General features: G+C 41.0%; 1 protein-coding gene across 2 annotated transcripts in view; it reads right to left on the reverse strand.

The window, feature by feature from the left end:
• The window catches only part of LOC105031630 (transient receptor potential cation channel subfamily M member 4), a 166,330-nt gene that overhangs the window by 120,543 nt on the left and 31,011 nt on the right, over positions 1–14,776 (reverse strand). For both annotated transcript variants that reach the window (XM_034295076.1, XM_034295075.1), the window contains exons 3-6: positions 9,566–9,743; positions 7,724–7,904; positions 4,154–4,323; positions 3,823–4,000 (exon numbers count right to left, since the gene is read on the reverse strand). In XM_034295076.1, the coding sequence (XP_034150967.1) occupies positions 3,823–4,000; positions 4,154–4,323; positions 7,724–7,904; positions 9,566–9,743 (707 nt within the window). The remainder of the gene's footprint in view (positions 1–3,822; positions 4,001–4,153; positions 4,324–7,723; positions 7,905–9,565; positions 9,744–14,776) is intronic.

Here is a 14,776-nt window from a genome sequence, read left to right on the forward strand (position 1 = left end):
TTCTAAACCAATTTAGTAATGTGTTTGAAAAACACAGATTGTCATCTAACCAAATCATGAAAAATAACAGGAAATAGTATTGTATTTATAGTAGGAACTGTTATTGAAATGCGGAAGAGAGGAAGTTTTACTCATAGGCATTTGCGTGCAGCAATTCTGCCTTTTTCCCCACTGCTGATCCAACCAGGAAGTCAGATGCTTCAATGCTTTTGAGAGCATGCTCTCACCTGACGACCTCAAATTTGCAAGCACCCTCACATGGGTCTACCAGCCAGCCATCAGCTTGCGTGCATGTCATGCATGGTTCCTCTAACTTTTTTAAACATTACTATTTAGGATTAATTAACAAGTGTCTGTAATCATGGTAAGCAACCACATTAATATGTTCAGAAACGTAAGCCACTTGATCCTACGTCATTATAGTCATTGGGTTAACTAAATTCCTACAAAAAGGCAATATATAGAACCTTAAATAGGTAATCAATTGTTTCTATAGAGAACCCTTTCAAGAACCCTTTACTTCCACGTAGAACCCAGTCTGGTTCTAGGTAGAAGCCTTTTTGATTTTTAGAGGTGACTCCGGGACACAGCCCTACTAGGCAGATTTCTTCCTTTGTCCAGTGTCTGTTCCTTTGCCCATCTTAAACGTTTCTTTTTATTGGTCAGTCTGAGATATGGCTTTGTAAGAAACCAGACATTTCGTATAGTGGTTGAAATAATGATTGCATACCCGGTTGTCAAAGGAGAGAGTAATTCAATTATTTATTGGAGCATTTGACAGTCTATTGTTCATGATATTACACACTCGATACTCTGTCTTACAAACTCGATCTCATCAAACTCAATCTAAAAGAAACTTCCAGTTGTATCTCTATAGACATTGCAACCCAGAATACACATCACAGTACTGTAAGCCCATTGGCTAATTACTGTCACGCTTTGACTGAACGTGACTTCCTGGGTGTGGATAAACAGATGTTCTGTTGTAAACTTAACATACACTTCAACAGCTTTTTCTTTGCAACTCTGCCATCATCCCGGAGTCACCTTTTCATTGTTCACGTTACTATTTCATGAAGCTGCCAGAGGACCTGTGAGACAACTTTTTCTCTAACTAGACACATGAATTTCTCCTCCTGCTCAATTGTGCATCAGGGAATACCACTCCTCTTTCTATTCTGGTTAGAGCCAGTTTGGGCTGTTCTTTGAAGGGAGTACTATACATTGTTGTACGAGATCTTCAGTTTCTTGGCAATTTCACGCCTGAAATAGCCTTAATATCTCAGAACAAGAATAGACTGAAGAGATTCATGAGGAAATTCTTTGTTTCTGTCCAGATTGTGTCTATAAACCGAACCCACAAAAGTATATGTCAACATTGGTAATCATGAATCAGATAGGGTGGCTATGACATGCAGAGTTCCCCAGGGATCAGTTCTTGGACCGCTTCTGTTCAATCTCTATATGCTACCTCTGGGCCAAATTCTACAAAACAACAACATTAACTACCACAGCTATGCAGATGAGGAGACTTTGATGGCCACATAAAATATATATATGGCTCGAACCGTATGACAACAGCTCAATAGACTCAGTGGTTCCCAACTACGGTCCTCGAGTACCCCCAACAGTACACATTTTCATTGTAGCCCCAGCCAAGCACAGCTGATTCAACTTGTCAACTAATTATCAGGCTCTCATTGAGTTGAATTGGGTGTGCTTGTCTAGGGCTACAACAAAAATGTGTACTGTTGGGGGTACTCGAGGATTGGAGTTGGGAACCACTGGTATAGAGCACAAATACCTGGATGAACAAAAATTGTCTATAATTAAACCAAGATAAAACCGAGATTAATGTATTTAGCAACGAAAATAAAATAAGTAGTATTAGTAAAGAGCTCGATTCTCGGGCCCTAAAAAAACAGGGATCAAGTGTGTAAACTTGGTGTTCTGAAAGACCTCACATTTACCATCATATCAAAGCAGTCACCGAAACAGCATTCTATCATAAAAATATAGTCAGAATCAAAGGCTTGGTGTCCCAAAAAGACCAAGCTCATCCATGCTTTTCTCTCCAGTAGGGTTGACTACTGTAATGGCTTCTTAACTGGTCACCCGAAAAAGACTGTAAAACAGCTGCAGCTCATTCAGAATGCTGCTGCTAGAATGTGTACCAGGACAAAGAGAACAGAGCACATAATTCCAGTTCTTCAATCTTTGCACTGGCTGGCATTCAGTTATAGAATTAAAGTTGTGCTTTTAGTTTATAAATCACTGAATGGTTTAGGCCACAAATACATTTCTGATATGTTTGAAGAATATAAACCAAGGAGGGCTCTTCGATCCATGAACATGTCAGCTAGTAGAGCCCAGAGTTGCGTTTAGTAATTATGCTGCATACAACTGTAATACACTACCCGCAGATATTAGACGTGCCCCAAACGTATCAACTTTTAAGTCCAGGTTAAAAACACTTTGTGCCTATAACTGAGTGCAAAAATTTAACTGCACTGTTTAGCCTTACAGCTTTTATATCTTCCTATGGTTTTATCCTTTTTTTGTTAAATTTTCTTATTCTATTTTTCTTATTATGATGTTGTTTTGATGTTTTCATTTGAGTGTTTGTTTTTATGCTGGATGTGGAGGACCTGGGCTGGTGTGGTTACACGTGGTCTGCGGTTGTGAGGCCGTTTGGATGTACTGCCAAATTCTTTGAAACGCCTTTGGAGACTTATGGTAGAGAAATTAACATTCTATTCACAGGCAACAGCTCTGGTGGACATTCCTGCAGTCAACATGCCAATTGCACGCTCCCTCAAAACTTGCAACATCTGTGGCATTGTGCTGTGTGATGGAACTGCACATTTCTGAGTGGCCTTTTATTGTGGCCAGCCTAAGGCACACCTGTGCAATAATCATGCATCTTGATATGCCACACCTGTGAGGTGGATGGATTACCTCAGCAAAGGAGAAGTGCCAATACTTGCGCCAGATGTATTTCTAGAAACAACATAGACAATTTTTATAGCCTTTTTTGTGCCAAAAATCATGTTAATCAATAATCTGTGTTGTGAGAATACTGTTCATTGACTAAAGGTTAGCATTTTACACTAATGCCTATGACCACAGGGCACTCCAGGTTAGGGTACCGTTGATGTATGAGTTATGATTACAATTATGAATGTAATTACTGCCTTACTAGTAATGCACTACAAGGACATGCATATGCAACCTACAATACACCAATCAGCCATAACGTTATGACAAGTGAATAACAGTGAATAAAACTGATAATCTCGTCATCATGGAAACTGTCAGTGGGTGGGATATATTAGGCAGCAAGTGAACATTCTGTCCTCAAAGCTGATTAGAAGCAGGAAAAATGGGCAAGCGTAAGGATCTGAGCGACTTTGACAAGGGCCAAATTGTGATGGCTTAACGACTGGGTCAGAGCATCTCCAAAACTGCAGCCCTTGTGGGCTGTTAATGCACCCTGCCACAAAGCAAAAATAGTTCAGGAATGGTTTGAGGAACACAACAATGAGTTCAAGGCCTCCAAATTTCCCAGATCTCAATCCAATCGAGCATCTGTGGGATGTGCTGGTCAAACAACTCCAATCCATAGAGGCCCCACCTCGACTAAAAGGATCTGCTGCTAACGTCCTAGTGCAAGATATCACACTACACCTTCAAATATCTAGTAGAGTCCATGCCTCAACGGGTCAGGGCTGTTTTGGTTGCAAAAAGGGGACCTACACAATATTAGGCAGGTGGTCATAATGTTACAGTATTGCTGATCAGTGTATGTGTGTACTGTCTTACCCCAGAGACCGGTCCGCTGGTGGGATATGTATTCCTCCATCTTGGCCCTAAAGGCGGTTTCCCCTCCACGCCGGCCTACACTCCCATCATCCACCAGCAGGAAAGCTTGGTAGTTAATATCTAGGCAGCATGAGTCCAAGGATGTGTTCTGGACATAATACCGAGCTGGGAAACTACCCTGAAAGAGGACAAGCAGGTACAGAAAAATATCAGATGTTGTGTGTATTTGTTAGTAAAACCAAAAGTGCTGCAAGCTAACATTGTAGCACGTCTAATGACAGCCCATCTGCCCTATAATGGAATGTGCATGTGAGTGTGTGCATGAATATACCTGTTCGTTGACCAGCTTCTGTCTGTCAGACACCAGCCCCCAAGGGGCCACACCCACAGCAATAACTTTCTTCAGGGACAGGGAGGAGGCCGCTGCAGAATGATCCCTCACAGCCTCGCCCACACACCGACCAATCCCCTCTCTCAGCCCCCCCGTCATGATCCAAGCCCCTGGGAGAGAAATGGGAGCTCAGGGTAAAACATATTTTAGAAATACATATTTTTATTTCGGTCCGCTGCTTGTTGTGGAAATTCTTGAACTGATGTATACTTGGTCCTATACATGTATGAATGGGTTACTAGTTAAAAGTACTGAGTCCCTATGTCCCTATGTTTTGGATAAGAAAAGGAATGTTGGAAAGGGGGATCTGGTGTTTAGGGTCATTATTGACTGGTATCAGCAGATTATAGGGTTACTCATAAATCGTTAAATCTGTATAACCCATCAGTGTCCATCTGTTGATTGTCCAGATGCTGTGAGTCTTCTCTTAGAGTTGAAGAGGTTACCCATGTGGGGGAAGATAGCTTGCCCCTTGTGTGAAGCCTAGGTAGTAATAGAACAAAGGGAATGTGTTCTGTTGAGTTAGGACAGCATCTTACCACACCCCTTTTTCCTCTATAAATACGAACTGTTCATGTATTAAGTTAGAGACTCCTCAGATGAATATGTTTGTAAGCATTTGACGCGTCTCTATTTGCAAATAAACTTAATTATGCCAAGAGAATTTTGTCTTTGTACTTCCTCCTTTAAGAGCTCTGATCGATGAAATTGCTATCACATGCTCCTTAAAAGTTAATTTGAAGCAGTGAAATTATCATTTTGGACTCATACCCAGAAGGTAAAAAGAACTTCATAAAATGCTTACTTATGCACTTATTACACTAATCAGCCATAACATTATGACCACCTGCCTAATATTGTGTAGGTCCCCCTTTTGCTGCCAAAACAGCCCTGACCCGTTGAGGCATGGACTCCACTAGACATCTGAAGGTGTGTTGTGGTATCTGGCACCAAGAAGTTAGCAGCAGATCCTTTATGTCCTGTAAGTTGCGAGGTGGGGCCTCCATGAATCAGACCTATTTGTCCAGCACATCCCACTCAATTGGACTGTGATCTAGGGAATGTGTAGGCCAAGTCAAACCCTTGCACTCGTTGTTGTGTTCCTCAAACCATTCCTGAACCATTTTTGCTTTGTGGTGGTGTGCATTATCTTGCTGAAAGAGGCCAATGCCATCAGGGAATATCATTGCCATGAACGGGTGCACGTAGTCTGACTGCAACAATGCTCAGGTATGCTCAGGTATGTGTCAAAGTAACATCCACAGGAATAGTTTCCTAGCAGAATTGCCTAAAGCATCACACTGCCTATGCCGGCTTGCATTCTTCCAATAGTGCAACTGGTGCCATGTGTTCTCCAGGGAAGCGACACATACACACCCAGCCATCCACGTGATGTAAAAGGAAACGTGATTCATCAGAGCAGGCCACCTTCTTCCATTGCTCAGTGGTCTAGTTCTGATGCTCACGTGCCCATAACAGGCGCTTCCTGCAGTGGACAGGGGTCAGCATGGGCACCCTGACTGGTCTGCGGCTACGCAGCCCCATATGCAAAAAACTGCGATGTACTGTGTGTCCTGACACCTTTCTATCTGTACCAGAATTAATTAATTTTTCAACATTTTGAGCTACAGTAGCTCATCTGTTGGATCGGACCACACAGCCCAGCCTTCGTTCCCAACGCGCATCAACGATCCTTGGCCACCATGACCCGGTTGCCTGTTCACCACTTTTCCTACCTTGGACCACTTTTGATAGGTACTGAGTACTGCAGACCGGAAACACCCCACAAAGGCTGCAGTTTTGGAGATGCTCTGACCCAGTCGTCTAGCCATCACAATTTGGCCCTTGTCAAAGTCACTCAGATCCTTACGCTTGCCCATTTTTCATGGTTCTAAAACATCAACTTTGAGAACCGAATGTTCACTTGCTGCCTAATATATCCTACCCACTGACAGGTGCCATGATAATGAGATTATCAGTGTTATTCCCTTCACTTGTCAGTCGTCATAAAGTTATGGCTGATCGGTGTATATGCAGTTACTTGACTCTAAAAACTTAAGATATTTCTTGAAATTCACACAAAGGTATGTTAATTCCAAGACTGACTTCTTTACAAGGCTTGGCAAAACCAAACAATCATAACATAGACCACTTCATCCAACAATGACTCACAAGAAACACTGGGGCAGAAGGAATTTAAATATGGACTTAACAAGGGGTTAACAAGGCATAGGAGAATCCAATTATGATGGAAGGACTAAAACATAGAAACAGAGAATCTAGAACAGAAAATACCCAAAACATAGAAATGTAACGACCGGCGTGGCACAGGCCGAGACCTGCCATTAAAAATTATCCAATATCACAATAGCAGCTACCAACTGATGCTATTTGGGAAAAGGAGTTTTCGGACACTAGTCCAGTGTATTTCCTGTTACAACACCTTGTTAGAGATGTTTCAGGTAAGTGACCGTTTACTGTTTTGAAGAGTGTAAAAATGCTTCCCACATGAAGCCACAGACACCGGTGTGCCTCAGAAATATTTCCTAATGAGTAGGATTAAATTTGAAGACTAAATGAGTCAGTTTAACCCCTTTTAAAGCAAGACAGAGACATTTTGTTTGCAAGGTATTTTAAAAAGCTCCTTTAAATGCTTCTTCAAATAACCTTTTGAAGCATTTATCGGATTTAAACATAAAATAAAAAATTTAATCAGATAAATGCTTGCCTGATTGGCTATGTCCAGCAAAGTGTACCAACCTAGATTGCTGCTTGAATCAAAACAGAAATATAGCACTATATTTTGACTATAAATAAACTTTGACTATCCTTTGGTGAATATCAATGAAGAAATGGGTAACTTGCTTTTTAACTAGCGAATACAACCTTTTGTTTGCTGTGACTTAAACACCTCCTCTACCTGAAAGAACACGCGGATTGATGCAATTATGAAAAAACTGTCCAGTTAACACAGGAAGAACCAGTTTGTTTGAAATGACAATTATATAGCAAAACATACAACTTTTTTCAAGGAATACAACATTGTCATGTTCTTTGAGTTAAACAACACCACTAGTCAAAGTTTGGAGTGTGTTGGAGTAGTTTTCTGCTTGCAATGCAGCTTTGTTGTAGTGGGATGAACAGACTTCATTCATGAATTTGAACGATGCTAAGAACGCTAACTACAGCCTGGGACAGAGCTGAATAATGGAGGGTTGGAAAAAGTGACTCTCCATTCCGCAATTGTGAATTTTCAGAAAAATTATATTTTAGGACGAACTCTCTCTTTAACGTCATTTTATTTTTACTGTTAACATTGTTTTCTTTTTTGAGCTTAATCCATGGTCTGTGCTCGACTTGACCAGGAGCTGTGGTTGTCCCACCTGGACATCAAACTATATAAAGTCACTTCGGAAAGAAACATCTTCTACATGACTGAAATGACAAATGAATGAAAATATGAATTAATTATATTTTACAGAAATAAATTAAACAGTGTGTTTTTCTCACCTGTGCTCTGTGCTGCCCTGACCAGCCCATGTCTCAGCACCTCCCTGACCCAGGTCTTGACCTTCTCGTTCCCCCCTCCCCCCACCACAGAAACCACTAGGTTGGGGGAGCGCACCCCCCAGTGGGATGTCATCAGTTGGTACACAACAGGAGGTGGGGTGTCACATGACAGGCGCACAAACTGACCAGTAGTAGAGAAGATAGAAAGTAAGGGATAATGAGTATCTACACAATTAAGGTATGTAAGCATTATGCTGTGGTGTGTAATTTAGTGTCAGTGGTTGTGACATATTCATTTGATAGCATCACTCAACCTCCTGGATTTGACATGCACACTACATCTACTATACATACAGTGGATATAAAAAGTCTACACACCCCTGTTAAAATGGCAGGTGTTTGTGATGTAAAGGAATGAGACGAAGATAAATCATGTCAGAACTTTTTACACAGTTAATGTGACCTATAATATGAACAATTCACATGAAAAACAAACTGAAATCTTTGAGGGGGAAAAATAAAAAATAAAAACCTTACAATAACCTGGTTGCATAAGTGTTGACACCCTCTTATAACTGCGTATGTGGCTATGTTCACAATTAACCAATCACATTCAAACTCATGTTAAATAGAAGTCATTACACACCTGTCATAATTTAAAGTGACTCAGATTAATCACAAATAAAGTTCAGCTGTTCTAGTAGGATTTTCCTGACATTTTCTTAGTTGCATACAGTGCAAAAGCCATGGTCCACAGAGAGCTTCCAAAGCATCAGAAGGATCTCATTGTTGAAAGATATCAGTCAGGAGAAGGGTACAAAATAATTTCCAAAGCATTAGATAAACCATGGAACACAGTGAAGACCGTCATCATCAAGTGGAGAAAATATGGCACAACAGAGTCCTTCCAAAATTGATGAAAAGACGAGAAGAAAATTGGTCAGGGAGGCTTCCAAGAGGCCTACAGAAACATTAAAGGAACTGCAGGAATTTCTGGCAAGTACTGGCTGTGTGCTACATGTGACAACAATCTCCTGTATTCTTCATATGAATGGGCTATGGGGTAGGGTGGCAAGACAGAAGCTTTTTCTTATAAAGAAAAACATCCAAGGCTGGCTGAAGTTTGCAAAAACAAACATCAAGTCCCCCAAAAGCATATGGGAAAATGTGTTATGGTCTGATGAAACCAAGGCTTAACTTTTTTGCCATAATTCCAAAAGGTATGTTTGGCACCAAAACAACGCTGCATATCAACCAAAGAACACCAAACCCGCAGTGAAGCATGGTTGTGGCAGCATCATGCTTTGGGGCTGTTTTTCTTCAGCTGGAACCGGGCCTTAGTCAGGGTGGAGGGAATTATGAACAGTTCCAAATACCAGGCAATTTTGGCACAAAACCCTTAGGCGTCTGTTACAAAGTTGAAGAGGAAGTTCATATATGTGCCATTTTAATGGACTCCTAGCCAAAAAGACTGAGTGCTGCAATAAAATCAAAAGGTGCTTCAACAAAGTATTAGTTAATAAAGGTGTGCACACTTATGCAAGTTGTGAGTTTAAAATGTTTCCCCCACAAAGATTTCAGTTTGTTTTTCAATTTAATTGTTCACGTTATAGGTCACATTGAAGGTGGAAAAAGTTCTGACAAGATTTCTCTTTGTCTTGTTCTTTTACATCACAAGAACCTGGCATTTTAATAGGGGTGTGTAGACTTTAAATCCACCGTAGCTCTGTCTATGTTGGCAAAATGATTGAGATTATGTAGCAGCCACATACTGATCAAGGTTTGTGTTTGTGGGTGTGTGAGTTTTTTCTCATGTAATGTGCGAAAATGTGTGTTACCCACATGGCTGTGTCTTCTCCCGGCCCCTGTAAATTCCATCTCTCCGAAAGCATCAGTTGGGTACTCTGATGAGTGCTGACAACTGTTCCACTGGGTGACAATGGCTGCACCAAAGCAGTCTCCCGTAGCGACGGTACCGTGCATGTCCCGCCCACTCCCACACTGACACAACGTCCCATTGCTGACAAGGCGAGAGAAGGTTTTAAACAAACAAACTCAACTTGAGTCTTCAGACAACACACACATGAATACACACAAACCAACAAACACAGAGGACATCTGCTGTGAATTGTGCTATCCTATGATAAAGATTTTGCAAATACATTGGACTTGTGGGATATTGGGAAACCTAGCAATATGACAATGAAAAATAAATTTAAGAAAATTCCCAGTAATTGACAGAGAAGCATATTTTATGCCAATGTAACGAGGCAACTATGTTTGTTTGGTTAAAATCTGCTGCCATCTCCCCTCCAATCAAGGAATTTACCAAACACAATGCCAGAGGAAAGCACGGAACATCAAATATCACAGCCACCCAGACTATGGTCTGTTCACTCCTGTCGTTTGGTAGACAGTACCAGAGCATCGGGGCACAGATTTCCAGACTCAAAAACAGTTTGTTCCCTCAGGCCATAAGGCTCCTCAACCAGCAACATTGATCCATGATCATACTGATCACAGACGAACTACCCAGATGCTCTGATGTCCTTTCAGGTACTTTTAACGGACATTAGAATATTCCTTTGCATGTACTATTCATAAGCTTATTACACTCATATGTATCTAAAATACTCAATACTTCTACCAAACTGTTCAAATTCCCCATCCAACTCTTTCAAAATTGATGCAAGTTTACAATGTTATGTACATTATTGCCATATTTGCTGCTAGATTACAGTACTCTTTTTGACCTGCTGCTAGTGCATATTATGAATTAATCTTCTTGCTATGTTTTTGCTGTGTATACAGTTGTGCTCATAAGTTTGCATACCCTGACATAAATTGTTTAATGTTTGAATTTATTTTGAAAATATGACAAATCATGCAAAAAATATATTTTATTGAAGGAAAGTGATCATATGAAGCCATTTATTAGCACAGTTGTTTGTCTCCTTTTAAAATCATAATGAAAACAGAAATCACCCAAATGGCCCTGATCAAAAGTTTACATACCCTTGAATCTTTGACCTTGTTACAGACACACAAGGTGACACACACAGGTGAAAATAGCAATAAAAGTTTAATTTCCGCCACTTGTGGCTTTTTAAATTGCAATTATTGTCTGTGTATAAATAGTCAGTGAGTTTGTTAGCTCATACATGGATGCACTGAGCAGGCTAGATACTGAGCCATGGGGAGTAGAAAATAACTGTCAAAAGACCTCCATAACAAGGTAAAGGAAGTTTATAAAAATGGAAAGGGATATAAAAAGATATCCAAAGCCTTGCAAATGCTAGTCAGTACTGTTATATCTCTAATTAAGAAGTGGAAAATTCAGGGATCTCTTGATACCAAGCCAGGGTCAGGTAGACCAAGAAAGATTTCAGCCAAAACTGCCAGAGAAATTGTTCAAGATACAAAGAAAAACCCACAGGTAACCTCAGAAGAAACACAGGCTTCTCTGGAAAAAGACAATGTTGTTGTTTGTAGGAGCACAATATGACGATACTTGAACAGATTTCAGCTGCATGGTTGAGTTGCCAGAAAGAAACCTTGACAGGACTAACTGCTTCTGGCACACTGTAATTTGGAGTGACGAGACCAAACTAGAGCTTTATGGTCACAACCATAATCACTATGTTTGGAGAGGGGTCAACAAGGCCTATAGTGAACAAAATACCATGGGGAATCTTGTGAAAATTGACAACAAGATGAATGCAGCATGTTATCAGAAATAACTGGCAGACAATTTCCAGAACGACTGTGACCCTAAGCACAAGGCAAAGTTGACCCTCCAGTGGTTACAGCAGAAAAAGGTGAAGGTTCTGGAGTGGCCATCACAGTCTCCTGACATTAATATCTTCGAGCCACTCTGAGGAGATCTCAAACGTGCGGTTCATGCAAGACGACCAAAGACTTTTGCATGACCTGGAGGCATTTTTCCAAGACGAATGGGCAGCTATACCACCTGCAAGTATTCCTGGGTCTCAAAGACAACTATTACAAATCACTGCATTCTGTCATTTATGCTAAAGGGGCAAATCACAGTATTAAGAACTAAGGGTATGCAGACTTTGTAACAAGGGTCAGTTAATATATTCTTTGTTGCCATGTTATGCTTTATGATTGTGCCATTCTGTTATGACCTAAGTTTGAATGTGCATCCCATAAGACATGGGTTTTGCCTGCTCACTCATGTTTTTAATAAAAATGGTACATACACTGAACAAAAATATAAATCTACACTTTTGTTTTTGCCCCCATTTATCATGAGCTGAACTCAAAGATCTACGACTTTCCCTACGTACAAACCCGATTCCAAAAAAGTTGGGACACTGTACAAATTGAGTAAAAAAGGAATGGAATAATTACCAAATCTCATGAACTTATATTTTATTCACAGTAGAATATAGATATGTTGAAAGTGAGACATTTTGTAATGTCATGCCAAATATTGGCTCATTTTGGATTTCATGAGAGCTACACATTCCAAAAAAGTTGGGACAGGTAGCAATAAGAGGCCGGAAAAGTAAAATGTACAGATAAGGAACAGCTGGAGGACCAATTTGCAACTTATTATGTCAATTGGCAACATGATTGGATAGAAAGAGCCTCTCAGAGTGGCAGTGTCTCTCAGAAGTCAAGATGGGCAGATGATCACCAATTCCCCAATGCTGCGGTGAAAAATAGTGGAGCAATATCAGAAAGGAGTTTCTCAGAGAAAAATTGCAAAGAGTTTGAAGTTATCATCATCATCTACAGTGCATAATATCATCCAAAGATTCAGAGAATCTGGAACAATCTCTGTGCGTAAGGGTCAAGGCCGGAAAACCATACTGGATGCCCGTGATCTTCGGGCCCTCAGACGGCACTGCATCACATACAGGAATGATACTGTAATGGAAATCACATGGGCTCAGGAATACTTCCAGAAAACATTGTCGGTGAACACAATCCACCGTGCCATTCGCCATTGCTGGCTGAAACTCTATAGGTCAAAAAAGAAGCCATATCTAAACAGGATCCAGAAGCACAGGTGTTTTCTCTGGGCCAAGGATAATTTAAAACGGACTGTGGCAAAGTGGAAAAGTGTTCTGTGTTCAGACGAATCAAAATTTGAAGTTAATTTTGGAAAACTGGGACACCATGTCATCCGGATTACAGAGGACAAGGACAACCCAAGTTGTTATCAGCGCTCAGTTCAAAAGCCTGCATCTCTGATGTTATGGGGTTGCATGAGTGCGTGTGGCATGGGCAGCCTACACATCTGAAAAGGCACCATCAATGCTGAGAGTTATATCCAAGTTCTAGAACATATGCTCCCATCCAGACATCGTCTCTTTCAGGGAAGACCTTGCATTTTCCAACATGACAATGCCAGACCGCATACAGCATCAATTACAATGTCATGGCTGCATAGAAGGAGGATCCGGGTACTGAAATGGCCAGCCTGCAGTCCAGATCTTTCACCCATAGAAAACATTTGGCGCATCATAAAGAGGAAGGTGCGACAAAGAAGACCTAAGACAGTTGAGCAACTAGAAGCCTGTATTAGACAAGAATGGGCCAAAATTCTTGTCTCCTCAGTATAAAAAGAAGAGGGGATGCCACAGAGTGGTAAACATGGCCTTGTCCCAACTTTTTTGAGATGTGTTGATGCTATGAAATTTATACGACAGTGTGTTCTAGGTCCTGCCAATATCCAGCAACTTCACACAGCCATTTGAGGAGGAGTAAACAAACATTCCACAGGCCACAGTCAACAACCTGATCAGCTCTATGCTAAGAGATGTGTTGCACTGCGTGAGGCAAATGGTGGTCACACCAGATACTGACTGGTTTTCCGACCCCCCCCCCCCCCAAGGCACACCTGTGCAATAATCATGCTGTCTAATCAGCATCTTGATGTGCCACACCTGTGAGGTGGATGGATTACCTCAGCAAAGGAGAAGTGCTCACTAACACAGATTTAGAGAGATTTGTGAACAATATTGGAGAGGAATAGGTCTTTTGTGTACATAGAGAAAGTCGTAGATCTTTGAGTTCAGCTCATGATAAATGGGGGCAAAAACGAAAAAGTTGCATTTATAATATTGTTCAGTGTATATTACCAATTTTCCAAGGGTATGCAACCTGTTGAGCACAACTGTATATTTTTCTTCTTAATTCTAACTATGTAGTTTATTACACATAGATATGTATCTATAATATTCAATAATTCTACCAATTGCTGCTTGTTTACACTTATGTACACCAATCAGCCATAACATTATTATCACCTGCCTAATATTTTGTAGGTCCCTCTTTTGCCACATAAACAGCCCAGACGTCTCAAGGCATGGATTCCACTAGACCTCTGAAGGTGTGCTGTGGTATCTGGCACCAAGACATTAGCAGCAGATCCTTTAAGTCCTGTCAGTTGCAAGGTGGGGCCTCCATGGATTGGCCCTGGTTGTCCAGCACATCCCACAGATGATTTGGAGGCCAAGTCAACACCTTGAATTTGTTGTTGTGTTCCTCACACGGTGTTAAAATGCAAATTACTTATAAAAACATCATACAATGTGAAAATGACAGACCTCTACATGCTTTGTAAGTAGGAAAACCTGCAAAATCGGCAGTGTATCTCCTTCTCCACTATAAATCGTTGTTGTTATGAGGAATGTATTTTCTGAATACACCTTGAATTTGTTGTTGTGTTCCTCACACCATTCCTGAACCATTTTTGCTTTGTGGTGGGGCACATTATCCTGCTGAAAGAGGCCAATGCCATCAGGGAATACCATTGCCATGAAAGGGTGCACATGGTCTGCAACAGTGCTTAGGCAGGTGGTAGGTGTCAAAGTAACATCCACATGAATGCCAGGACCCAAGGTTTCCCAGCAGAACACTACCTAAAGCATTACACTGCTTCCGCCAGATTGACTCCTTGCCATAGTGCATCCTGGTGCCATGTGTTCTTCAGGTAAGTGACGCACACGCACACCGGCCATCCATGTGATGTAAAAGGAAATGTGATTTATAAGACCAGGTCACCTTCTTCCATTGCTC

This window comes from Esox lucius, chromosome 11, assembly GCF_011004845.1.
Source record: "Esox lucius isolate fEsoLuc1 chromosome 11, fEsoLuc1.pri, whole genome shotgun sequence".
Classification (NCBI taxonomy): domain Eukaryota; kingdom Metazoa; phylum Chordata; class Actinopteri; order Esociformes; family Esocidae; genus Esox; species Esox lucius.